This window comes from Neofelis nebulosa, chromosome 3 (assembly GCF_028018385.1).
Source record: "Neofelis nebulosa isolate mNeoNeb1 chromosome 3, mNeoNeb1.pri, whole genome shotgun sequence".
NCBI lineage: Eukaryota > Metazoa > Chordata > Mammalia > Carnivora > Felidae > Neofelis > Neofelis nebulosa.
Genome location: NC_080784.1, coordinates 51,570,992 through 51,597,251, shown reverse-complemented (window position 1 = coordinate 51,597,251; position 26,260 = coordinate 51,570,992). Strand labels below are relative to the sequence as shown.

The window sequence follows — 26,260 nt, the reverse complement described above, 5'->3', positions numbered from 1 at the left end:
CAATGTCATTAGTGAAATGCAAATTAGTACCACTAAAAAGTAATGAAATATTAACTTTACTTCCACAAGAATGACTATAATCAAAAGGAAAATAACAAGTGTCCACAAGGATATGAATAAACTTCAACCCTAATACATTGCTGGTGGGAATGTAAAACAATTTTGCAGTTTCTTAAAAAACTAAATATAAGTTTACCATCCAAGCCAACAATACCGCTCCTTATCTATCCAAGAGACATGAAAACATGTTCACACAAAAGTTGCATGCAAATGTTCACATAACATTATTCATAATATCCTCAAACTTGGAAACAATCCAAATATTCATTAGCTGGTGAATGAACAAAATGTATTATTTCCATACAATGGAATATTATTCAGCAATAAAAAAGAATGAAATACCAATATATGCCACAACATGGATAAGATTCAAAAATATTACACTAAGCAAAGAAGACCAGACACAAAAGACCATATACTGTATGATCTCATTTACATAAAATGTCCAGAAAAGGCAAATCTATTGTCACAAAAAGTAGATTTGGGCTTACCTGAGGCTGGGGATAGGAATAGGAATTAAGTATAGAAGAGCATCAAAGATATTACCAAGGTGATGAAAATGTTCTATATTTTTATTCATCCATTCAACTGATACACATTTGAGTTGTTTCTACTTTTGTCTATTATGAATAATAATGCTGTCATGAACATTAATGTATAAATTTTTGTTTGAATACCTCATTTCAGTTCTTTTGGGTTTATACCTCAGGTGATATTTTGCAAAAAGTCAGCAAATTTACTAAAACATTGAACTGTACACTTAATACAATTGAATTTTATGTTATCTAAATTACATCTCAATAAAATTGTGTTTTTTCCTTTTTCTATGTTCCCAAGTCTCACTTTTTGGTCACAGAGGCAAATTTAGCACTTCAGTAGGTCAAGCACCTGCATATTACTTGTAGGTATTATTTGCTGTAAAAAGAGAGCTTTGTAGCCTAGTTATTTGTAACATTTGTGTGTTCTAGAACAGTGCTCCTCAAAGTGTAGTCTGCAGACCAATGCCTATCTATGTGCACTGTTACTGTATGAAATTGGTCCATGACTAGGTAATTACAGAAGTTGAGAATACATGTTTATAAATTTTAATAACAATGTGGGGTGTCCGGGTGGCTCAACCAGTTAAACATCCAACTATTGATTTCAGTTCAGGTCATGATCTCAGGGTCGCGAGACTGAGCCCCACATAGGGCTCCTTGCTGAGTATGGAGTCTGCTTAAGATTCTCTCTCCCACTGGAGTGCCTGGGTGGCTCAATTGTTAAGCATCCAACTTCAGCCCAGGTCATGATTTCACAGTTTTTGAGTTCGAGCCCCACATCAGGCTCTGCACACTGAGAGGGCAGAGCCTGCTTGGGATTCTTTCTCTCCCTCTCTGCCCCTCCTCAGTTCATGTTTTCTCTCTCAAAATAAATAAATAAACAAGCAAACAAACATTAAAAAAAAAAAAAAGATTCTCCCTCTCTCTCTGCCCCTTGCTCCCCTCACTACACATATGCACTCTCTCTAAAAACAAAAAATAAAAAAATAAATTTTAATAACAATTTGACAAAGTAGTATTACTGTATCTGTTGAATCTGATAAAATATTTGGACTTGTATCTTATATTTCTTTGGCTATTTTTTTCCATTTCATTTTTCTAGTCATTCATTTTTATTATATTTTACAGAAGAATCAGTCAGTCAGTGATTGGAAAATTAAAAAACAATGTGTTGCAGGCCCTTGGAAGGCGCAGTTGTTAAGCATCTGACTTCAGCTCAGGTCATGATCTCACAGTTTGTGAGTTTGAGCCCCATTATTTGGACTCTCCGCTGTAAGCACAGAACCGCTTGGGATCCTCTGTCCCCCTCTCTCTCTCTGCCTCTCTCAGAGGCATTAAAAAACAAAAGTTTTCAAATGCTCCAACTACTCTGGTAGTATTATCTATCAATGCCAAATTTCAGGGCTTTCTGCATAATCCAGATTTTAATAAATGTTCATCTATTTTTGCTTTTATAAATATATTTTCAAGTTTATAATTAAAAGATAAAAATTCAAACGATATATAATTAATGTCAATTTTCTTCCCTTTTCCTCAATAAAAAAGTAGGTCTGAATTTGAAGGAAAAATTTAGTCTTTAAAATCAGATAGATTATTGTCCTAAGAAAGATCCTATAAATCAAAACAAGGCAAGCTGATTATATTTTCATTTTAAAATAAAAGTACAAACCAAACCAAACCACAGTTCCTATATTCATTTGGAAATTAATGCAAAAAATTATATTTCAATCAGCATAAACCATTAACTAGACATTATACACATGATGTTCCAAACTGTATCAATAAATTAAATCAGGTAATACAAAGACCAAGCATACATACGTTACTTAGGAGATCTCTAGGAGAGGGGTATAATGTGAAGGTCAACAAATGGTTAGACAACTCAAAACAAAAGTAGAAGAGAAGCTAAGATCCCTCAAAGATGCTGAGTAGCCTATAGGCCTCCTATGACATACAGTCAGGTGCACAGGCATATAAGAAATCACTAACTGTATAAATCATTTTTATACTACTTGTATAGGATTGTTTAGATGATGTTTACTATATAATAAATAATGTAAACAAAAGAGACATAAACTGAATGAATCACTGTTAAAAATCTATAAAAAGGAAGTTATTCAAATTCCCTAAATGTCCATCACAAATTTACAGAATTTGAGCACAATGAATTAGAAAGTTTTGGTTGCCTTTTCTAACATGTAGTACAATAGAGAGAATGTCAAATGAGAAGATAAGTGACCTGGGTTCTACCCTGGCAATAAGACTTAAGACAAGAACATTTTTCTCCCTTCATTTCCTTATTGGACACAACTGATAAACCAGATTATTTTTGGTCCTTTCCTTTCAAGGATTCTGCATTAAAACTTGTTGATAGAAGTACCAACAATGGAAAAATCATCATGACACATATTCAATAAACTGCCTTAAAATATTTACTGTGCCTCTTCTAAACTGAATCCTGCATAGATGGTTCATTTGGAAAATAATCTTTCATTTAAAAGAAATTAATTTTTCTGTCTCAAAATTCCCATTTAATTATTTTCCACATAATTCTGATAACATTTAAAATATGTTTGACTTAAAATTTATTATCTTGATACATCAGGAATTATTAGTTTGATAATCTGTTCAAAACATCCTTTTCAAAAAGTTTTTCCTAAGAATCTCTACTTATACTATTAGGCTTGAAAAGGCAGAGGGGTATGCCTGGGTGGCTCAGTCAGTTAAGCGACCAACTCTTGATCTCAGCTTGGGTCATGATCTCATGATTTCATGGGTTTGAGCCCCACATCAGGCTCTGCACGCTGACCATGCACGGAGCCTGCTTGAGATTCTCTCTCTCCCTCTCTTCTCTCTGCCCCTCTCCCACTCACACTCTGTCTCTCTCAAAATAAATAAATAAACTTTTTAAAAAAACAAAAGGGGAGTGGAAATGGAAATACAAAGTAAAAAAAATGTTCACATGAGTATTTCATAAATGTAATATATTTTATAAATGTCATGTAAGACAACTACAAAAATACACAAATAAAATAGTTTTCTATGCAATAAATTTTGTTTTCATAAAAGCTTAAGAGAAATGATTATTTTTAAAAATCTCATTAAGAGTTAACCCAGCCATGATGCTCTAAGTAATCTCTTATCCTTCTCTCACTGTTTCTCTAGATTTAAAAAACAAAAACAAAAACAAAACAAAAAACACCATTAAGAGAAAGTGCAGGGAAAAAGAGGTAATATGTTCCCCCAATAACTACACAAATAGTAATTAACAACTTTAACAATTCTATTCTAATTGAGCTTAATCTTCTAGCTCTGAAAGGAGCAACCATTTAATTCAGGTTCTATTTCCCACTGGATACTAGTTATTAGATAATTCACTGGGTATCTAAAATGCCAGTTTCTGGATTTCTCTGATTAATCTCTGATGAAATTCTAAGTAACACCACTTTATTAGGCAATAAATCAGCTTGCACAAATTCACGTAGCCAAAAGTATGCATATATTATGAAAATTCATATAATCAAAACTAAAAAATGTGCTAGTAATACGATTGAAAATGTGTTAGAACCAATTATTTAGTGAAAATTGAGATTCTGACTTTAAGTATTTTAAAGAAGTATAAAAAATGTTTTGGTAAAAAGCAGGAAACTGGCTGATGGGGTTTATTATGCAAAGGTCCAGATAAAGGTAATCCAGAAGTACAAGACAATCATGGAAGTTAACCTGCTTAAAACAGAGTTGGTAAATAGGATATAGCCAGCTGATAATAGTCTTTGAAGCACACACAAAAATATGCTTCATGGAAGGGATTGGAACCCAGCAATTTATTAATTTTTAGATAGAAATGGCTTCCTGATAATCACAAATACCTAAAATTGCTAAGTTCCAAAGCACGTACATCAAGAGTGAAGATCATTATTCTCTTTTGAAGGCCACCACTGGTATTGCCTCTGTCCTTTATCCTCCATGATATCCTCACAAATTCTACCAGTTTGGAGTAAGACAAAACTCAATTGTAATATAACACTGTCTTATGCTTGTACTTTTTTTGTTTGTGTTTGCTTTCCACGTGTGTATGGTTTGTTTTGGACTTGTTCATTTATTTAAGAAATGGTTTTCAATGAACTTACTTTGAGAACAATTCTTTTTAACAACAAAAATTTCTCAGTTCCTTACTGTTCATGTAGAAGCTCTTAGCCAACCTCCACTTAACCAACCATCACAACCAATCAATGCAATCCAAATTCCCCTTTTAAACCAGATACGGGATGCTAATGGCATCTACCTCATACACTCTTCTTTGTGCCAACCAAGAGTAGGTTGGTTTGTATCCCTCACAGGAATACATCAAGTATTCTTGCAATTGTGGGATTTAATTATCTATCATCTAAAACCAACAAAATAGGAGTATGAAGAATTGTTTCTATGAAAACTAAGTAGAAAAAAACAGATGGAATATTTTGGTATAATAGATGATTTACTTTAAAAAAGAAAATACTGGGGAACCTGGGTGGCTCAGTCAGTTAGGGGTCCAATTTCAGCTCAGGTCATGATCTCACAGTTCATGAGTTTGAGCCCCACACCAGGCTCTGTGCTGACAGCTTAGAGCCTGGAGCCTGCTTCAGATTCTGTGTCTCCCTCTCCGTCTCTGCCCCTCCCCTGCTTGCACACACAATCTCTCTCAAAAATAAATAAAATAAACATTAAAGAAAATTCTAAAAAAGAAAATGCTATTGAGTTGGGTGTGGGTGAGACTACCATAAAAAACTTGGGGAAAATAATAAAATATTAAGATTTGATTCACAGATTATAAAGTAAGTGTCTTCAAGGTCTCTCTCCATTTTAAAGAAATCAAAACTTGAAATCGTAAATAATACATTTGGGTATAGTATATGCATGAAAATCTAATGCAGAGTGCCAATCTGTGGATTCATATACCAAGAAAAGAAAGCCCTTAACCTTAGATCAAGGTTTCTTGATCCTGGCACTATGGACATTTTGGACTGGAAAATTCTTTGGAGATTGTGGTGCAATACTGCCCTCTGAATTCAAAGATGTTTAGCAGCATATCCCTAGCCTCTTTACTACCCACAATGGCAACAGCACCCTCACCCAGCTATGACAATCAAAAATGTCTCCAAACATTGCCAAATATCTCTAGGGGGTAAAATTATCCCAACTGAGAACTACTGCCCTGTATCAAACAATTGATGAATACATGTATATGTATATATTTTCATTAAAGTAATTAGTTTTTAATGATTTTTACTATAACCAACTTTTTTGAATAAATGATCAACTACTAATTCAAATTAAGTCATATAAGATGGCTTTTCTATACATAACAGGAAGAAAAAAAAAAAAACTACCCTTAACTTCACAACGTGGATAAGATAGTAAGTGAATAAGATAGCTTTAATTTATATATGATGATATTCCCATTTCTAGCACAACCTTTCTGAGATCAAAACAGAAGCAAAGAATTACTGAATAGGTCAGGGCAGGAAAAGATGGCAGAAGCAGCAAAAGAAACAAAAGAAATTTAAAAAACAACTTCCAGATGGTTGGAAGAGCAGCATAAGGAGAAAGCTTATTATCTTTGACTACATGGTTCTATTCACTGCAACATTTACTGCAGGACCATCCAACACCAGTCAAGAGAGGTTCCTCATGCATAAATTTCAGAAAGCTTAAATGTCTACCATTGTAATAGCAAATTATGTATGATTCACTCATTTTGATGTACAAAAATTTAAGGTGAGTCTTTATGTACTGACACCATCACATATTGTTAAATAGATGTAAGTTGGATATGATACAATTATTTAAGTTGGTATTTGGAAATACAATTTGTACGTGCAAAGAAAAAGATCTGACAGTAAACCAAATTACTAATAGCATTTATCCCATGCAATCCCTCTGCATTTTCCATAATTGGCATAACAATATTTCCTTCATGCATGCTCTTCTAGAACCTTGCCACTCTTCCTATCAAGATTCTGTATTCCCTGCTCTTGAACCCAGGCAGGCCAGCAGGACCGCCTCAATAAACAGAATACAGAGGAAGTAACATTGTGTGGTTTCCAAGGCTAAGTCATAAAAAGTGATATGCCTAGCTTTCTTTCTCTCTGCAACACTTGAGTTTGGAGCCCTGAGGTACCATGTAGGAAGTCCACCTATCCTGAAGCCACCATACTGGAGAACCACCAGCCTTCAGTTGTTTTGAGTTCTCCCAACCTGGGCATCAGACACATGAGTGAGCTAGTTCAGATGACTCCAGGTAAGAAATCCCAAGTAAGAATCACTTAACTAAACCCCCAGAACCCTGTAAGAGAATAATAAAATCATTTTGTTGTTTTAAGCTACTGTTTTGAAGAGGTTTGTTATGAGTAATAGAACACTGGGGTAGAATATATTAGGAAGAGGAGAGGGTAGCTACACTTATTATTTTACAAATACTTCTTCATTGTTTGGATTCTTTTGTATGTAATAACATTATAATTGCAATTCTAAGTCCGTATATCTCCTGCTGTTCTGGCAAAAAGAGGGGAAAACTGAGCTTATCCTCAGGAAAGAGGGAACTTAAAACTCTTACATATCATCTACACTGACCATTCTTAATCACTATCATTGGTACCAGCATTCTACAGCCAAAAGTATTTGTCAGGAAGCTAAACTCGGCAATCTACCTGGTGTTAATCACTATTTTTGAGGGTAGATCAGAGAAATTACTGAACCAAGAATAACTCAGGTGCAGTATTGAAATCTGTACCTCTGGGTTCAGTCTTCTTTCTGATCTTATCAAATCCAAATTGTGAGCTTCCTAGAGTTTAGGCCTATGTCTTATATATCATATGTAATCAATATTAGATGAATAAGAATAAATGGACTTTGAAAATTAAAGGGGAAGGAAAAAGAATGCAGAGAGGGATAAGTCAATAAGAGATTGAAGGAACTTACACTTCAGCTAGAATCTAATTCATACACAAAATGAAAACTAGAATATTTAAAATGTGATACACATTGTAAGTAAATTCAAATTATATATACTATTAGCTGAGTGCACAACATGTACAGCTTATATATGGAGTAAATGACTGGGCCAAGTGTGACAGAGTTCATCGGAAAGTACCTCCTCAGAGAGAAAAGGCTTTAAGTGGGCTTTATTAAGAAGGTTTTAACTGGCAAGATAAGGATATACAAGATATTAAGTGGGAGAAAGTAGAAAATACCAAGAAATGAAGGCTGAAAACATATAGCAGGAAGAAAGGTAATTTACTTGAACGTAATTGAGAAAAAATCTTTAGGAATAAGAAAACACAGTATCAGTAAGGGAGGAAAGAAAATGTTAAAGAACCTTAAAAAAAAAAAGCATGGGGATTAAAATTGGAATATAACACAATTCAAACTAAGGTACAGCAACTTCTTGAATGACTTGATGAAAAGTGTTTGATGAAAATTATTCTAACAGTACTGTGCACCATGGAATAAAGTAGGGAAGAGGCAGAGAGGCCAGTTTTACTGTTGTAATCATCTCAGCAAGAAGTGATGAGGATGGCAACTATAGATGTAAAAAGATCTAAGAGATGTGATGGTGAAAGAATCAGTGGAACATTGCTGATGAATTAGATGGGGGAGGAGGGAGAGAAGCATGAAAAGGAAAGTACTAAAGGGGTGTTTTAAAGGTTTTAAGTCCAGGAACTTCAAGACCAGAGATAAATTTTAAAAAGAAAGTAAAAGGATGATGGAAGAGAGAAGATCTGGATAGAAAGAATTTTAACTAAAAGGAAATAGGCATTTTGCATCAAATGCAATTAAAGCCTACAAAAGGTTAACTGAGAAGAAAAACAAATCAACGAACAAAAATAGCTAGAAAAACATTACTTGCAACATATGAGAATTCTAATGATTCAGGAGAGTAAATACCTTAGAAACAGAAGCAGAGGCCAACTAATAGTAAAATGATAAGGTGTGCCTTCATCTGTGGAACCAGTCTCCTAAGCACTTTACAAATATTGCCTCATTAGCCCACAACAATCCTGTGATATGGGTACAATTATTTATCTCCAATTTATAGAAAGAAAAATGGATACATACAGCAAGGTTCATGCAAAGTTACACAGTAAGTTGTGTGGAGGTCAGATTTACACCTAGGTAGTCTCAAGTCCATGTTCTCAATCAGCTCAATATTCTAGGATTAATTAAAAGACTCTGAGAAGAATGATGACATTAAAAAAAAAAAAAGAAAGAAAGAAAGAAAAAAAAGGTGAGAAATTACTTTGTGAGGGTAAAGGTTCATGAGATGGTTGATATATCAAAGCAGATATATTAAAAAAAAAAACCTTGCTTAATAGATTTAGAAAACAAGGGTAAGGGAGAACTTATCGACCAAAGGGGGGTGGGAGTAGGGACCAGGGGAAGGATTGCCTTAAGAGTTGGTATATAAAAATATAAAAGTTTAAGGGGTGCCTGGGTGGCTCAGTCAGTTGAGCATCCAACTTCAGCTCAGGTCATATGGGTTTGAGCCCCACGTCAGGCTCTGTGCTGACAGCTCAGAGCCTGGGGCCTGGTTCAGATTCTGGGTCTTTGTCTCTCTCTCTCTGCCCTTTACCCACTCACACCATCTCTCTGTCTCTCTCTCAAAGGTAGACATTAAAAAAAATTTTTTTAAATATATAAAAGTTAAAGAAAATGAATGGATGATATAACCATAAAAGACTAGATGATTTGGGGTATAATACTAACCATTAAGTATAACATCTAGAAAAACAGCCACGATTAACCAAAACACATCCCATGGCACAATTTAGTGGCATAAGCAGTTATAGAGGATGGATATGGATATTTAAAATAAGGCAGGCACATGTCAGGGAGGAAACATTTCAAGTTGTATAGACATTTAACATTACTAAGTATTCTACCATAAAACCAAGCACATAGTAAGTTCTCAGTAGGTATTATGTTATGTCTGTGCATTTTCCAAAAGTTCCAAAGGCCATCTTATTAGAATTACCTGGCATTTACGAAGGACACATTCCTGGGCCCAACTAAAATTTTTTAAATCTGGGGGTGGAGCTCAGAAAACAAAAATCTTTTTTTTTTTTTTTTTTTTCAATGTTTTTTATTTATTTTTGGGACAGAGAGAGACAGAGCATGAACGGGGGAGGGGCAGAGAGAGAGGGAGACACAGAATCGGAAACAGGCTCCAGGCTCTGGGCCATCAGCCCAGAGCCTGACGCGGGGCTCGAACTCACGGACCGCGAGATCGTGACCTGGCTGAAGTCGGACGCTTAACCGACTGCGCCACCCAGGCGCCCCAGAAAACAAAAATCTTAATATATTTTCCAGGCAATTATTTTTCAAAGAGTTGAGATGTACTGCCTTCCTGTGTTGTCTAAGTATTAGAACTCTAGGACTCGCCAACCGTTTATCTTCGATGGCTTATATAATCTGACACATATCTTCTAAATTATTTCATTGCCTATGCTTGACTTATTCTAAAATCCCAGTCTTGGTTTGGTTAACACAATCAAGACTTTAGCTTTGGAGTTTTTAGCTCTTAAATCCATACCAACTCCAATACTGACACAGAGAGAAGAAAGCTCTAGTTCCTTTCCCTGACATCATGGATCCTCTGTTAAATATAGCATATGTTGTTGACTAGACACTGGATTGACCCAGTATGTCAATTCTTACGTTGTCAGATCTGTAGTGAAGAAAATAAAATGCTCACTACTACAGACTCACCATATGAATGCCTATTTATTGCCTTTAGAGTAAGGGGACCCAAATGTTCCATCTTTGTTACTAACTTTTGCTAGAAAGTTTAATGGGTATTAATTTAGCACAAAAGCTTGTCAGGAATGAAAGACGTTTTCATCTTTCATGAAATGAAAATGGTTGTCACCATATAGACCATATCTACAGCAGTGTTCCTGTTTCTGAAAAAGTGAGTTCTTTTAAGATGTCTCTTGACCTCAATGATGGGGCAAATGACAGCCAACAGGCTGTTTACTTGATAAGAGGCAGAACTGGAAAAAGAGCCTCTTTAGTCAACAGGGGACCCACCTTGACAGCAGCAACTAGGATCCTGAAAGAATAGCTTCATGTACTTTCAAACTTTAGCAGATCTGTGATTCAAACTGTTAAGATGGAACAGCCATGTCTAGTGTTACCTCTGGTTCTGTCCTTAATCCTGTCTAGTTCCATAGTTCTACTTTGTCATCTTTCTGGTTTGCCTGAGGTGAAGAACATAAAAAGCTAACACTAAATTACACTAAGACTTTTGCCATTTCCTGCAAATTATTTGATCTTTGAAGAAAAGGATTAAATCCAACTAATCTTTATATCCCACAGAGTACCTAAACATGCGCTGCTATACTTGACATGTTTAACTGAGTGCCCTGTTCAACCTCTACAAGAGAATCCTCCTCATGCAGAGCACCAAAAGCATTAGCCTTGTATAAAAAGGTAACTTCCCCTTGTGTCCTATCCCCAAGGTCATGAAATACAAATTGACATCTAACTCATGGTCATGCAATACATTCAGATTTCTCTCTAGCCACTTGAACTAAATAAAAGAAGCACAGTCACCACTAAGATGTAAGCTTTAGTCAAAAGAAAAAAACAGTTCAAGTCAGCACCACTGGCAAACCAAATCCACCTGTAAGTCAAAGTCATGGAGAAATAAACTGTGGAAAAAATACAGCAAGGCAAATAGAAGTGGAAAGGAGAAGTAACAAAAGGTTGATGAAGCAGACATAAAAAGAGAAGGCAAGACAAGAAACCATACATCCACAGAATGAGAGGCAGATAGACTAGCTTCTCAGATTCCTGACAGATCTCCCTTTTGCATAACCCCAAACAGCTGGATCCCTATAACAACCTCCCTCTAAAGCCAAAAGAATCCCTGATTAAAATACTATTTTTTTTAGATTATACACCGAGATAAATAAAAAGCTGGCAACAGATAAATCCAAAGAGGAAAAAAAAATTGCACCAGGAAGTGTAACTTCAGGTTAGCCAAAAAGTTTTCTAAATACGAACCTGACTTATGAGAAAGTACCACCAACACTTGCCATATTCTTGTCAATGAAACAAATTAGAATTTAATTGATGTTTTCAAAGGAAATTATCATTGTGCACAAAAAACTGTCTCAAACTCAGAGGAGAAAAAGCCCACAATGATATATATCTTTTCTGGTAACATGTTTGAGAATCTTTTGTTAGCCTGTTTAAAGCAGATCTTTGTTATCTGATGTCTATGATAATTAGTAGTATATTAAATTAATAGCCTCATCTTTAAAGACAGGTTTCTTAATTTACACAACTGATAAAGAGAAGGCAAAGGTCAGTCCTGTAACCAGCCTTTAACCTGATAGTCCTTTCTTGTATCTAGACTAACAATAGTATCTGGAACCCTTTTTTTCCTCTACAGATCCTTTCTCTGGAAACAATCTTTGAACTGACTTTCTCTGAAGAGCGTTCCCTTAGAACAAATCCAAAATAAAACTACCACATGAGCTCACAATCAATTAATCTGGCAAGTTTGTTTTAACACTGTTAAAGACCAAACTAACATCAGAATAATTATAATTTGGTTATCTTATACAGATTCTAGCATACTTCCAGTCTGGCAAGAAATATATCACTTAAGCCTTGAATTCATTTAAAACTTTCACTTTACCAAAAATGTCAAGGTTACTAACTTTTACTAACAAGTTTAATGGGTATTAATATTATAAATCCTCAATTAAGTAAAGCTTGCCAATTTTTAAATTCTCACAAGTCTCATTGGAATTTTCCATAAGAAATTTCAAGATGTGCCAAAAGAATTTCTGAACTACTACAAAAGGCAAAAGAGTGAAATTACTGATTCAATAATTGGTTAATTGGTGTCCTTCTCCTTAGTTATATTTGACAAAACAAAATTTATGACTAAGAGGGGACTTAATCTTTGTAACAACAGAATAGTTCTTGAATAGTATCTGATTGTGGTGGTGGTTATAGAATCCACACATAATAAAATGGCATAGAACTATAAACATACACTGTACCAATATCAATTTCCCAATTTTAATACTGCACTAAAGTTACATAAGATGTAACCATTAGGGGAAACTGGGTGAAAGGTATAGGGCCCTTTCTACTATTTTTGCAACGTCCTGTGAATCTACATTTCAAAATGAATAATAATTCAAAATAAATGAATAAGCAAACAACTTATTATTTTAATTAGTAGCAAAAATACCATATATATATATTTTTAATTAACCTAAATAGCCTATTTAGCTGACCAGAAAGTAGAGACCTAATCTTTTATACATACAAACTTACATTGTCAATAACATAGTGAACTCACTTAATTGACATGCTGTCAATTAAGACATTCTATTTCAGAAAATGGAACTTAAAATGGGAAGTAACCAATAACTTGTACTCTTGTAAGTAATTCCTTGTTTTAGGGAAGACAAGGTTGGATGATGGCTGTGTTGCATTGAAATAAAAGTAATAGATTTATTTTTAAATTATTATACTTTACTAAAAGAAAAGTACTTTTTTGAAGGCAAAAAACTAAAAAATATTTTTATTTAACCTTTAGACCTACCACCTTTGGAGGAAAATGAAAGTTTATTGGAAAAGAGGATACAGAATTTCAAATAAATAACATCATGCCATCTTTTCAGAGAGGTCTTCCTCAGACAACAGAGTGTACAGCAAATATTCTTGTCCTGAATGGTTCTAAACAGCTACTATGTAAAACTAAACATAGGCTATCTTTGACTCCAGAAAATGGATTTTCAACCAAATAAAGATAATATTCAGAACAGCTACTTTCAAGTTCTCCACGATGAACAATTATGTTCCATGAATGTATATGCCCAGCTAAATGACTGACTGCAAACTACAGTCATAATTTAGCCTCCTACAAAAATTACATTTTATCTGGATCGGTACCTTAGCTATCATCTTGCTGCCTCTATACCATAGTTTTGGGTAACATTTATCCTTGTCTCAATTTGGTAAAAACAGAACATTCTTTCTCCTCCTTGAGAGGAATGAGACACAAATATAAATTGCCATATGTGTATCATCTACCACTTTGGAAAATCAACTGAAGCAGTAGAAATAAACTAGCCACCCAACCTCAAGTATAAATATTAGTACGTAAATAAAACAGATGTTTATCAAAGAAGCTTCCAAATCCCATAATGCAACTACTCAATTGTCACTATAGCCATGTTAAACAAAACAAAACAAAACTGAAATAGAGTAAGAATTTGGATGTGTGGGGAAAAAAGTGAAAGAAACTATACAGATTTAAAGGGCTTTCATGAAGTTAGGTAAGAAAATGAATAGGTTGGATTAGCAAGGGGGAAACTATGTTAGAAACATAAAAATGTATTAACAAGGCAAAATAAATAAACTTTAAATTGTCTGAATTAGGCAATAATCTAATACTGCCTTTTATTTAGAGAGGAAAAAACAGAAGCCAAAGCAACAGAATATACTATCATTCTTTATACAGCAATAGGTTTTAAAGTTCACAATTAATTCCTTACTTTTGAAGACATTACTAACAATTGCAACCCTTACAGACTAATAATGTACCCCACCCTCCTTATCTATGCTAAAGAGTGCCTGTTTGGCCTACCAGTAGTTTGGCATGGCAAAGGCATAGGGTCTGGAGTTGATAATGATAAAATACAAGGGAGGAACCAGAACACAAAATACATGGAATAACATGATAATAATAATAGTTAACATTTATGATATGCCTGAAGTATTCTAGGGACTTAACAGCATTCTAAGGGCTAATAATAATCCTATAAAGTGTGGACTGTTTATCCCCATTCTACAGATGAGGAAAATGAGGAACAGACAGATTAAATGACTTACCCAAAGTCACATAGCCAGTAATTAGCAAAGCCAGGACTCGGACACAGGTGGAATGACAGTTTAGATTTATTTGAAAGGCTGGGGAGCCACTGAAGGATTACAGGCAAAGTTACGGCTAACAATCAAATTCACATTTTGTTTTAGCAAGATCACTCAGTAGGAGTGAAAAATGACTAAGAAAACATAGTGAAAGTAGTAAGATTAGTTAAGAGACTGATGTGGCAAGACAGAAATGATAAAGGCCTGAATTGAGGGAATAGCATATAATGAAAAGTGAACCGATAGATACAAAGGATATAAAATCAACTTGATTCTATGATTGGATGTGGAGAATCAGAATAACTCAAGTCTTGACTGACTAGGCCCCACCCTACAGCTTCACATTTTAATCACACCACTACTTTATCAAAATCTTAAAGCAGATAAATTTAGTCTCAGGTCATCTTCATTTCAGCAACAGCCACAGCATTTGACTTTCCCCTTTCTGAAAACTGTAACTATATACATTAAAATGACTGCCCCTTGGCAACGCCACACTAATTGTTTAATATGTATGCAGTAAAGAGAGCTATTAAATGTTTTTGATAAACCACACGCAGACTATCACTGAACATAAAATACAGAGAAGCTACTGAGAATATGTGCAATTTAGTAAACATTCTTATCTAATTGGCATTCTAAGTTGTAAAAAAACCTAAATGCCCTCTGAATAAATTAGATTCATCTGATCATTTATAAGGAAGGGTCTATAGACACCTATTTTAAGATTCAAAAAAAGTAAAATAACTCATAACTTCGAAGCTAAATATAGTTTTTTCTCCTTTGAAAAATGAAAAAGCAAAAATAAAAACTGCTATCCTTACTTATACCCCAAGTCAAGGATCTGTAAAGTACTGCATCAGAATTATAATAACTACTGGAAAAACTTACTGTAACTTCAACCTTATTACCATTGTAAGGGTAAAACTATGCTAGAGCCAAAGACTTCCAGTAACTAAATGCTCTTGGAAAGTGTCCAAGACATGTTATAGTAAATTTCCAACTTGTTTCATCTAAGATCAGGAAAAGCAAGTTATCTAAAGCACTGGATTAAGTTTAAACAGTCTCTAACTAGAAGTTATACCTCAAATAATCAGAAAAATCTTTAGTTATGTTGGGCCCTAAGACCTGTAAGGGTCAGGTGGGGAGACAGCTGCACGTAGGAATCTAAGTCACCTACTAATTAATATTATTTTGAGAAAAATTTCAATACCAATAGCTTCCATTTTGAGAGAAACAGATTTTGGCAGGATCTGTTAAAATAATGCTTTATAATGATGCTGAAAATCTCCATAGTTCCTATCATGTGGACAGCATATGGTGGTAGTTACTCCGGTTTCTAGTGTGAGCCACTGTTTAGCCTCCTGTTATCTATGGTTCAGATTCCTTTTTTACAGGCTGTATGTCTCACAAATATACACCAATTTCATATATAAACAAACATGGTGCTTTATTGTGAGTGCATATGTAAATATAGCTATATGACACTCTAGACAAGCTGTGATTTCCACTCATGACAATTTTTTTTATAAATTAAAGTTCTACTAAATTGAGAAGCAAAACCCAGCAGTTAAAGAGAAAAATCCAGCCAAAAAGCAAAGGGAGCTACAAAATTAACTCTGGAAGCCAAAAAAAACTAAATAAAGCAGGTTCTCAAAACAAACAAATTCAACACATTTTCACTGAGCACTTTCTAGTTTACCTATAAATGTTCACATTTTTAAAAGGCTGAGTGGTACACCAACTTTCATTTATGAAAAATGACACCCTAGGGTAAATTTCTAATTTCCAAGAGAAATACTTCAAGTTTAAAGATCTGCAGACAAAAATAATAGAAGCAAGAGCTGCAAAGAAATGAACCAAAAAAGCAAACATGGTTTTACAAGAAACACAGAAGCTGTCTGCAACATTTAAAAGTGGATGGACTGGGCGCCTGGGTGGCGCAGTCGGTTAAGCGTCCGACTTCAGCCAGGTCACGATCTCGCGGTCTGTGAGTTCGAGCCCCGCGTCAGGCTCTGGGCTGATGGCTCGGAGCCTGGAGCCTGTTTCCAATTCTGTGTGTCTCCCTCTCTCTCTGCCCCTTCCCCGTTCATGCTCTGTCTCTCTCTGTCCCAAAAATAAATAAAAAACGTTGAAAAAAAAATTAAAAAAAAAAAATAAAAGTGGATGGACTGAAAATAACATATAAAAGACCCCAAATGAACAAACTTAGTATAAGTATCCCCAATGTGTTCAACATCTACTGAAACAAGCAATGCCATTTCAACTCGTAGCACAAAAACAGCCATAAACTGGTTACCTCTATTTTTTAAAAATGATTAACTTACGAGATTTGCTGCAATATATTTTATAATTTACCAATACTATTAGTGATGCTTCAACTATGGATTTGTGCTAAGAAGAGTGAAATCTGTTCATACACCAGTGAAAATGAAGCCCCACCAAAGACATTCAACATAAAGCTGACCTCTAAAGGCTCCCTGATGCACATTTGCAACCACAGTATTCATGATATGCAATACACTAAACTAGCAACAGATTGGTTAAAAACAGTTTGGATTCTCAACTTCCCATAATACAGGCAACATTTTTAGAAGCAATCATATTCAAATAAATGTGTCTTTCACAGTTACGGGATGAAATTTTAAGCTGGACAGGCACCAATGCCCTGATTTTCTACTTTTTTCATAAACCATATGACTTCCACACGCTGACAGTGTTTTATGTTTTAACCTGCAGTAAAGGCTTTACATCATTTTAATGATCAGTGCTTAAAATGCAACAGAATCACCTCCACTAAATGCAAGGAATAGGTTTGGTTTACCTTCAGTGATTTCAACCAGACTACTAGTCAGGAAAAGTTTAATGAAAGCTTTTCCAGTAAGTAACTTTGCATTTCCACGGAAGAAAACAAAAAGAAAATCTGAGGTAGGGAAGGTGGAAGATAAAATTTTACCAACTCTTAAACATTTGACTTTTTTATTTCTAAAATAAGTACTTAACATCTAAAAACTACATCTAAAAGGATATCTTTCAGCAAATGTATACTCTATTATATAATTATACAGGATTTTCCTCCAGTTTTGGCAAAGTAATATTTCAGGTTAAGATAGAAGATTAAAACAAAAAATTGTGGAAATCTTAGTCTGTAACAAATCAAAGGTTCAGCCTTGTATCAACATAGCCTAAATTTGAGATTTAAAAAACACAAGTTTTTTTTCTATTCAGGTCAATCTAAATATACATACTACCTCATATTTATAGTCAGCTTATCTGTGTGAATGATCAACTGCAGAAATTTCAAATCTAAGGTTATAAGACATACCATAAAACCACATACTATAACTATGTGACTTTTCAGTTTTTATGGAATCTGAGGTCCTTTACTCTTAGGTTCAAGAATTGATCAATTTGGAGCCAAATATGTAAATGCTTTGAAGTCTCAACAGTTAAAAGAGCAAGTATGCCAATTCCTTTAGTCATGTAAAGGTCCATTACACACACACACACACACACACACACACACACACACCTGTCACAGAAGGGTTAGTGAAAATTTCAATTTTGGACTGAAAAAACTACAAAATATACGGTCTTAAATTCTCCTGGTGTAATGTTATTAAATATTAAAGACTGTGAGAAAAAAAGATGTTGCAATCCTCTTGCCTTTATAACTCTACTTTAAACTTGAGGAAAAAAAAATCAGAATTCAAATATTCCAATTCACCTAGCTCTAACAACTTAGTTGTGCAATTTTAAAATCAGTTTAATGCAAAGCACTTCAATCCTGATGTGACAATTACCTGTGGCATAAATGCAAAATAAAAACAAATGCAAGTCCTCTTCATCTAATGATGCATTTTATAGCAAAACCACAAAAAGCACAATCATATTAGCACAAACTAAATAAACAGGCACAAGAGGCATCATGTCCATCCAGGAAAAGAAATGTAGCATGCCAAGAAAGAAAGGAAGGACTGAAACAACGAAGAAGGGAAGGAAGAAGGGAAGGGAAGACAGAGGTTTCTATACCTGAAGGATCCGAGAGAAATGAACTAGTCACATCATTCTATCCTATTAGATACATAAGGGTTTCTTAAAGCTTCAGGGTAAAAAGCAGCAATCACTTTACACCATTCAACTTTACACAGTATAGTATATTTCATGTCAACTGCTTTCCATCCTTCACTCACCCAATGCTTCCTCACTCTTCCATACGAGCTTTCAGACAAATCCGAAACAGAACAGGGTGGGGTAGAAGAAAAATACAAGCAGCGCTTTTCTGCTACTCCCCCCGCCCCCAAATAATTTCCAACAGTTTTTCCTACTACGAAAATAAGTCTCCCTATCTTAAGATACACAACAGTCATTCTATGTCCTTAGTAGACACACAGAGACGCATACACATGTCAGCACTCCAGACCCCCACAGCACGCCCCCGAACCTTAAGTAATGTTTATTTCATTTAACGTGAAGACGACAAGATACATCTACCTACTGTTTCGGGGTGAGGGTGGGTGGAGGACTCCTTTCAAAGTAGCCCCAATAGTGTAACCAAAACACGGTTCCGGAATAAAATATTAAGAACACTTTTCCTTTCCCACCTATCTATGGACTTAAGGATGCAAAAATCCATCTCCAAACCACCTCATTTCTAAAATTCTTCAGCCCGGAGTTTGAGGTGGAGATTTGTCCAGGGGAGGGGGCGGAGGCGGGGAGAAGTGTGAGCCGGCAATGGGACACAAACGAGTTGCTAACCCCAGTTACCCCGCACCACGTCGCCAGCCCAGAGGTCCAGAACTCGGGACCTCACGCACGCTTCTCTGCCCAGGCCCAGTTAAAAGCTATGACTCCAGCTATCTAACTTCGTATCTACAGACATTTGTTCGTTACTAACACATCACACAAGTACACGTCACACAGTTTAAAACACACTTATAAACCCCAAACAAATCCACACACCTCAAATTCACCTCACAGTTTCCCAAACTCCAAACAGGAGACCCCACCTCCAGGATTCAAACCTTCCGCCCACAGTGGAGGAAACCAGGAGAAAAGAGTTGGGGAGCAGCCGACGCCTTTCAGTTATCGCCCCCCACAAACTGCCCCACCCCACACCCTGCGTTCGGGTTACCCACTCGGAAGCCCCGTTTCCTCCCTCTTCTCAATCGGGCCGCTTAAGAGACCCATCCCCAGCCCACTCACTTTCTCCCCAAAACCCCTCAAAAAAACAAAAAAAGTGAAGAGAAAGAAGTGAGGAAAGAGACTTGAGGTAGTCCGGCTTCAAAACCGCTCGACTCACCTCAGAATCCTTGCTGAGTTCTCTCCGCCCGGCACAGCCCCCTCCCCAACGTCCCAGTACGAAAGGCTGAGGCAGGGAGGAGGGGAAAGCGGGAGGGGGAGGGGTGTCTTCCGCGTGGGGCGCCAGTCGGGAGGGGACTGGGGAGGGGTTGAGGCCGGCACAGGAAGAGGAGAAGGGGGAGGGGAGGCCCCTATCTCCCAGTCTCCCCCTGAAAACCTCCCTTGTCTCAATCACATCAGACTGACTGTCTTTGTCTGGCTGACAACCGCCATATTGATATCAACAGCCCCGCTCCCACCTGCTGCAGCCAGGCGGCCCTGGGAGTTGTAGTTCCTGCCTCCCTTGAGTAAAAGCTCGGAACTTGGCATCCAGAGGCCCCAGGGAACTACAGATCCCGGCAAGTCCCGCGCCCATCTGCCTTCCCACAGGGAGGAGGGGAAAGGGGCGGCCAGAGCCATGGGGACTACACATCCCAGAATACCATGGGTCCCAGGCCGGGCTAGGGGGCATGATATCATGCTGGGGTGCAGAGAGAGGATGAATTGGCGGCGGGGATGAATTTGAGCTGACCGAGGGAGGTGTTGGAGAGGAATGGGACGAAAAAGAAAGATGACCACAATTCCCATGATGCACGGAGAGAGGACTACATTTCCCATCATGCCCCGGGAAGGGGGCGTAGAGAAAAAGAACTGCATGTCCCGCGATGCTCTCGGCGGGCTAGTGGCAGAGATTGAACCGGAAGACGCTTTCTGCGTTTGAGAAGTGGAGTGTCTGGTACTGAGCGACCAAAAGTCCAATATGAAACTGGTGAGTCTCAGCTCCTAGGTCAGAGGGCAAAGGTGATGCCATATCCTTTTGGACTTCGTCGTTTCCACTTTGGGAAGGGAAGTAGACAGTGGGGTGGACCAAGGAAAACTGCTGTGTTGAGGAGGTTTGAATCTTATTCCCCCCACTCTTCACCCCCAGCTACCCGGAGATCTTATCCATCCATTGGCGGGTCCCTTTGGTTAAAGACGTTCACTCTGTCGCATTTCTTCTCCTACAAACTAAAGTTGGGCTTTACGAGCCAGGGTGGTTTTGTTTCTCAGCTGCCACGTGAGTGTTGTAATAGGTTAACTTCTTTCATGCTGCTTACACTTGATTAGCGTTTTTCCCACCGTTCACGTGGGTTTGGTTAGATATGAGTAGAGTAGAAAATACTGAGCAGAGGGTAATCACTTATTAAATTTTGTGTTATAGACTTTTAACTGCCCTAGGAATTCAGAGAGGGACAAAGTCAGGGTGTGGTCTTGGAAGATTTGAGTCTTAAATCCTGTAACAGTGGACTGAGAGGAAGTATTAAGGCATTCCAACCTAGGGACTGCATGAGCCAAGGTTAGAGGGAACATGCCGGTATATCTGGAGAAGTCTTTGTATCACAAAACCCAAATACTTGGCATACAGAAAAGCTTCCAAGACCTTTATTTTGGGCCATTTTACTCGTATTGTGTAATCTGCCTAGTTTATTCCATACCTGTATGGAATTAATAGCATAATTCGGTGTGAGATACTGTTTCTCAACCTTTTAAAATTCCTGTTCCTGCAGCCAAGTATTGTCAAGCTTTACTTTCTGTGATTTTTATACAAAAACAAAAGGTTTGTTTTCCTATTTGAACATACTTTCCAAAGCATGTGTGCCCGTATGCGCGCACCCACGCACACATACTATAGACATATACTCTGTGAAGTGTCAGTTGTTTTCTGAAAAGAAGTCACAGAAAGTATTAAAGTAGATTTAACTTCAAAACTGCTTCCATTTCAAGCTGTTTATGTAGGGAGAAGGGTACAGATCAGTAAATCTTGACTGTTAATTTGTTCCTGGGTCAGCGTGTAAAACATGTAAGAATGCAGAATTGAAGGTCACTGCCTTGCCCTCAAGAAGTATGTAATTTAATGAAGAAGACAGAAAAGAGGCAAAATTATAATGCATTATGATCATGGTAAAAGAAGAGCGTGTTCAGGGTTTGGGGAATTGAAAGGATAATGGGGTGGGAGAGAGGAGGGAGATATAGACAAGACTCAAACTGATAGGAAAAATGAGTAGGCCTTCCATGAAGAGGGCTCGGGTTACAGGTGCAAAGAAATTGCACTTAAGTGGTTGGAACACAGACCATGTGTCCTCAATAAAGGATAAATCACATTTGGTGTGCTTACTGAGAAAGCATGCAAATGTGAAACAATTTTTTCCATAAAAACTCATTTGAGTATCGGAAGCCAAGTTTACATAAACTTTGGTTTGCTCATAATATCCTCCTGCTTAATTTATTTACAAATGTGAAAACATGGGAAAAAAGTAACTTATTTTTTCCTTTAAGAACCAAAATATGCCTGGGGCAAAAATAAATAAAGATTAAAAATTTTTTTAATGTAATTTTTTAATCTTTGAGAGAGACAGAGTGCGAGCAGGGAAGGGCCAGAGGAAGAGGGAGACACAGAATCCCAAGCAGGCTCCGGGCTCCAGGCTCTGAGCTGTCAGCACACAGCCGGACTCGGGGCTCTAAGTCGCGAACTGCTAGATCATGACCCGAACCGAAGTCAGATGCCCAACCCACTAAGCCACCCAGGCGCCCCTAAAAAAATTTTTTTTTGTTAAGAACCAAAATGTGCCTCAAAGGAAGAGAAAGTGTTCTATCTATAGTCCCTCCCGCTTTACTTTCAATCCATGTGTTACATATTAAAACTCATTTGGTGGTTAGAAGATCTTTAATGTGGAATTACTGTCAACATAGCAAAGTGGTTTCAAAACCATTGACTAAACCATTGACACTCACTAAGACTTCTTTTGTGGGTCATGTCTCCCATAAAGTTGAAATAAATCATCTGATGGCCTAAAATTTTTAACTTTGTGCACTGCTTCAGGAATAATGTGATAATAAGTCATGTTTACATTTATATCATGAAACACAGAAATATATTTTATTGAGCGCATTCATGTTTTTGAGATTATGACTTCCCAAAATACCCTCCCCATGCACAATCTGACCATATCTTGTTGATTCTCCGTCTGTTCTTGAACAAGTCTGTTTCTCTCCAGTCCCACTAATACTGCTTTTGTACTGGCTCTTTTCACTTGACACTTGGAATTCAACAATACCTTCTAACTGATCTCCCTGCATTCAATCTTTATTTTTCTTTTATCTTCTTCAAATGTTTATTTTTGAGAGAGACAGAGACAGAGAATCCCAAGCAGGCTCCACACTGTCAGCGCAGTGGCTGACACTCGAACCCACAAACCCTGAGATCATGACCTGAGCTGAAATCAAGAGTTGGACACTTAACCAATTGAGCCACCCACGTGCCCATCCCTGCATTCAATCTTAACTCCATCCAGTCTGTTCTTTACTCTGCATCCCAGAAGTTATTTTAAATTGCAGAGTTCCATGGGGCGCTTGGGTGGCTCAGTCGGTTGGGTGTCCAACTTCAGCTCAGGTCACGATCTCACGGTCCGTGAGTTCGAGCCCCGCGTCGGGCTCTGGGCTGATGGCTCAGAGCCTGGAGCCTGCTTCCGATTCTGTGTCTCCCTCTCTCTCTGCCCCTCCCCCGTTTATGCTCTGTGTCTCTCTGTCTCAAAAATAAATAAACGTTAAAAAATTTTTTTTTTTTTTTTTTTTTTAAATTGCAGAGTTCCATAAAACCCCTCAGTAGCTTCCTTTGCCCTTAGGATAAGGTCTCATAATTCTTAATTTGGCTTACTTGGTCCTGCAAAATATGACCCTGCCTACCTTTTCAGGCTTCTGTCTAGCCCTCATCTCCCTTGCTGTCCGGTTTCAATTGTATTGCACATCTTCCGGGTCCTTCAGCTCACCATTGTCTCTGGGACTTTAAATGTGTTGCATCACCTACAACACTTTTTTGCTTGCCCACTTTCTTCATATAGGTCAGGTCTTGGTTGAGCACTTCTTCAAGGATTCCTTGAATTGGGCACCCCTGTTATATCCTTCCATGGCACATGTTCTTTTTGTGGCAGTTGTTGGTTTTATGTCTGTCCTCCCTCATATATTCCCATGGCCTGACACATAGTATGATGCCACTGAATAGTTGAATAATTTCTGAAAGATTGTCAAGATCTGTGACTGTTGATAAGAAAAGATTAAGGAGTGTTTAAGCAGCAATTTGCTGTGTGCTGGGCACTTGCTGTTTGGTGTCCCACTTACTCCTTTGATCTAGGTGATAGTATTCCCATTTTACAGATAAAAAGTCTGAGCCTCAGGGAAGTGAAGTGGCTCAAAGTTACACAGATGAAAAAGTGGTAGAACCAAGATTCCTTCCTCAAGAGTCTGTTGTCTAATGAAAGCAGGGATTCCAGCACCTTTCACAATGCGTGGCATATGTTAGGTGATCTCTTGATAAAAGGAAGCCAGAGTGCATTTTAAGCTTATTTATTTTGAGAGAGCACGCGAGCAAGTGATAGGAAGAGAGAATCCCTGCACTAACAGCACAGAGCCTGACGTGGGGCTCGATCTTAACAGCTGTGAGATCATGACCTGAGCCAAAATCAAGAGTCTGATGCTTAATGTACTGAGCCACCCAGGTGCCCCTGAAGGCTGTTTTTAAAATTAGCTTTAAATGTGATTAAGTTAAGATCTTTGAAAAAGATTACAGGTAAAGAAATCAAAGTTAGGAAACTTCCTTGATAATATAAAGGGCTCCATATCAGATCATACCGATGAGGTTGTGTGCTCAGGTTAGTTTTTATACTGCTCAGTTTAGCCTCTGTAATACCGTTTATAGTTCTCTTAACTTTACACATCACTCTCTTGGTGGCTTTTCACACCCAAGGGAAGACCATGGATATCATTATAAAGTAATCCTTGGATATCTCCTCCCTAGAGAGATACTAACTCAAAAGGATCTTAATGACTGTCTACAATATCATGCAGTATTCAGGTGGCTTTATTTAAATGAAAAAATTTTATTGGCACCTTCAGTTAACCAGAATCATTTTTAAAGAACTGGAAAATTGGAAGTGTATCCTCTAAATCAGGATATTTTACAGCATGTTCTGTTATTAGTATTAACTGAGCATAATTAGCTATGCCCCGATGGCCAATTCAGCAAAGGATAGAAACTGGAATTCATCACGGTCCTTAACAAGAACCTTGTGGAACAAAAAAATACTGAATACGTTGACAAATTGAGTTTGGAACATCATATCCAGGAATTTAGTCATTCAAATAGATGAAGATTAAAGTGAATGAATAAAAGAAGCAGTGTGCAAGAATGCAGCATGTGTCATACTTTTTTTTTTTTTTTAACGTTTATTTATTTTTGAGACAGGGAGAGACAGAGCATGAACGGGGGAGGGTCAGAAAGAGGGAGACACAGAATCTGAAACAGGCTCCAGGCTCTGAGCTGTCAGCACAGAGCCCGAAGAGGGGCTCGAACTCACAGACCGTGGGATTATGACCCGAGCCGAAGTCGGCCGCTTAACCAACTGAGCCACCCAGGCGCCCCTGTCATACTTTCTATAGATAGTTCCAGACATGGAGAGAATCTTCTAGTTTATTAAGTCAACAAAGATTTATTATGCAACCACAGTATACTGGCATTCAAAGTTTTAATACTTTCCATTTTAATTTTTACGTTTGACCCCAAAGATTGATGACAGGGAATTATTGGGATTTTGCTGAGGCACAAATTTGAATGTGACTTTAACATTAGTGATAATCCTTAGTGAATGAATGAGCCTGATTACCTCAGAGTCCGTGGCTTTCTGTAGTTATTGTTGCTGTCTTGTTCAAGTTCTGAAAGGAAGGTTACTTATTTATTTTTTAAAATTTTGAGACAGAGACAGAACATGAACGGGGGAGGGTCAGAGAGAGAGGGAGACACAGAATCTGAAGTAGGCTTCAGGCTCTGAGCTGTCAGCACAGAGCCTGACGCGGGGCTCGAACTCACAGACCGTGAGATCATGACCTGGGCCGAAGTCAGAAGCTCAACCAACTGAGCCACCCAGGCGCCCCTGAAAGGAAGGTTATTTAAATGCTTGTTATGCTATACTTTTTTAATTTGATGGAGGAAATTGTATGCTATAGTTGTATTTACAAATTAAAAAATTCAAGAAGGCCAGGAGATGTTCTTCAGTGATCTAGTCTCCTTTATACAAAGTGCTATTTCATTTGGGGGAAGGCTCAAACTTTTCACTCACCATTTCTCCTAGGAAAACAGATGGAGCAGAGAAATGGATTCATGGACTGTTCCCTGTGGAGGACAGATAAAATACCAACTGGAATTGTAGATGATCTACAAGATCTTTACTTGAAAGGGGCAAATTCTACCACAAAGTCAATGTAACAAATTATTAGGATGGGTGTGGTTAATCCTTACTTGGATCTGAGAGTGATATTTTATTTCTCCAGTTTACAGAATTGCAGAAGCCTTT

General features: G+C 37.3%; 2 protein-coding genes across 10 annotated transcripts in view; one reads left to right on the top strand and one right to left on the bottom strand.

The window, feature by feature from the left end:
- HMBOX1 (homeobox containing 1) overlaps positions 1-20,144 on the bottom strand; it is a 184,665-nt gene extending 164,521 nt beyond the window's left edge. For 6 of the 9 annotated variants that reach the window (XM_058720794.1, XM_058720795.1, XM_058720796.1 and 3 more), the window contains exon 1: positions 19,840-20,144. The gene's annotated coding sequence lies outside the window, so the exon portion shown is untranslated. The remainder of the gene's footprint in view (positions 1-19,839) is intronic. The other 3 variants (XM_058720797.1, XM_058720798.1, XM_058720799.1) reach the window with 2 other exon arrangements.
- Positions 20,145-20,407: 263 nt separating this feature from the next.
- The window catches only part of INTS9 (integrator complex subunit 9), a 102,545-nt gene continuing 96,692 nt past the window's right edge, over positions 20,408-26,260 (top strand). The window contains exon 1 of the mRNA XM_058720793.1: positions 20,408-20,646. Within this exon, the coding sequence (XP_058576776.1) occupies positions 20,638-20,646 (9 nt within the window). The 5' untranslated portion in view covers positions 20,408-20,637. The remainder of the gene's footprint in view (positions 20,647-26,260) is intronic.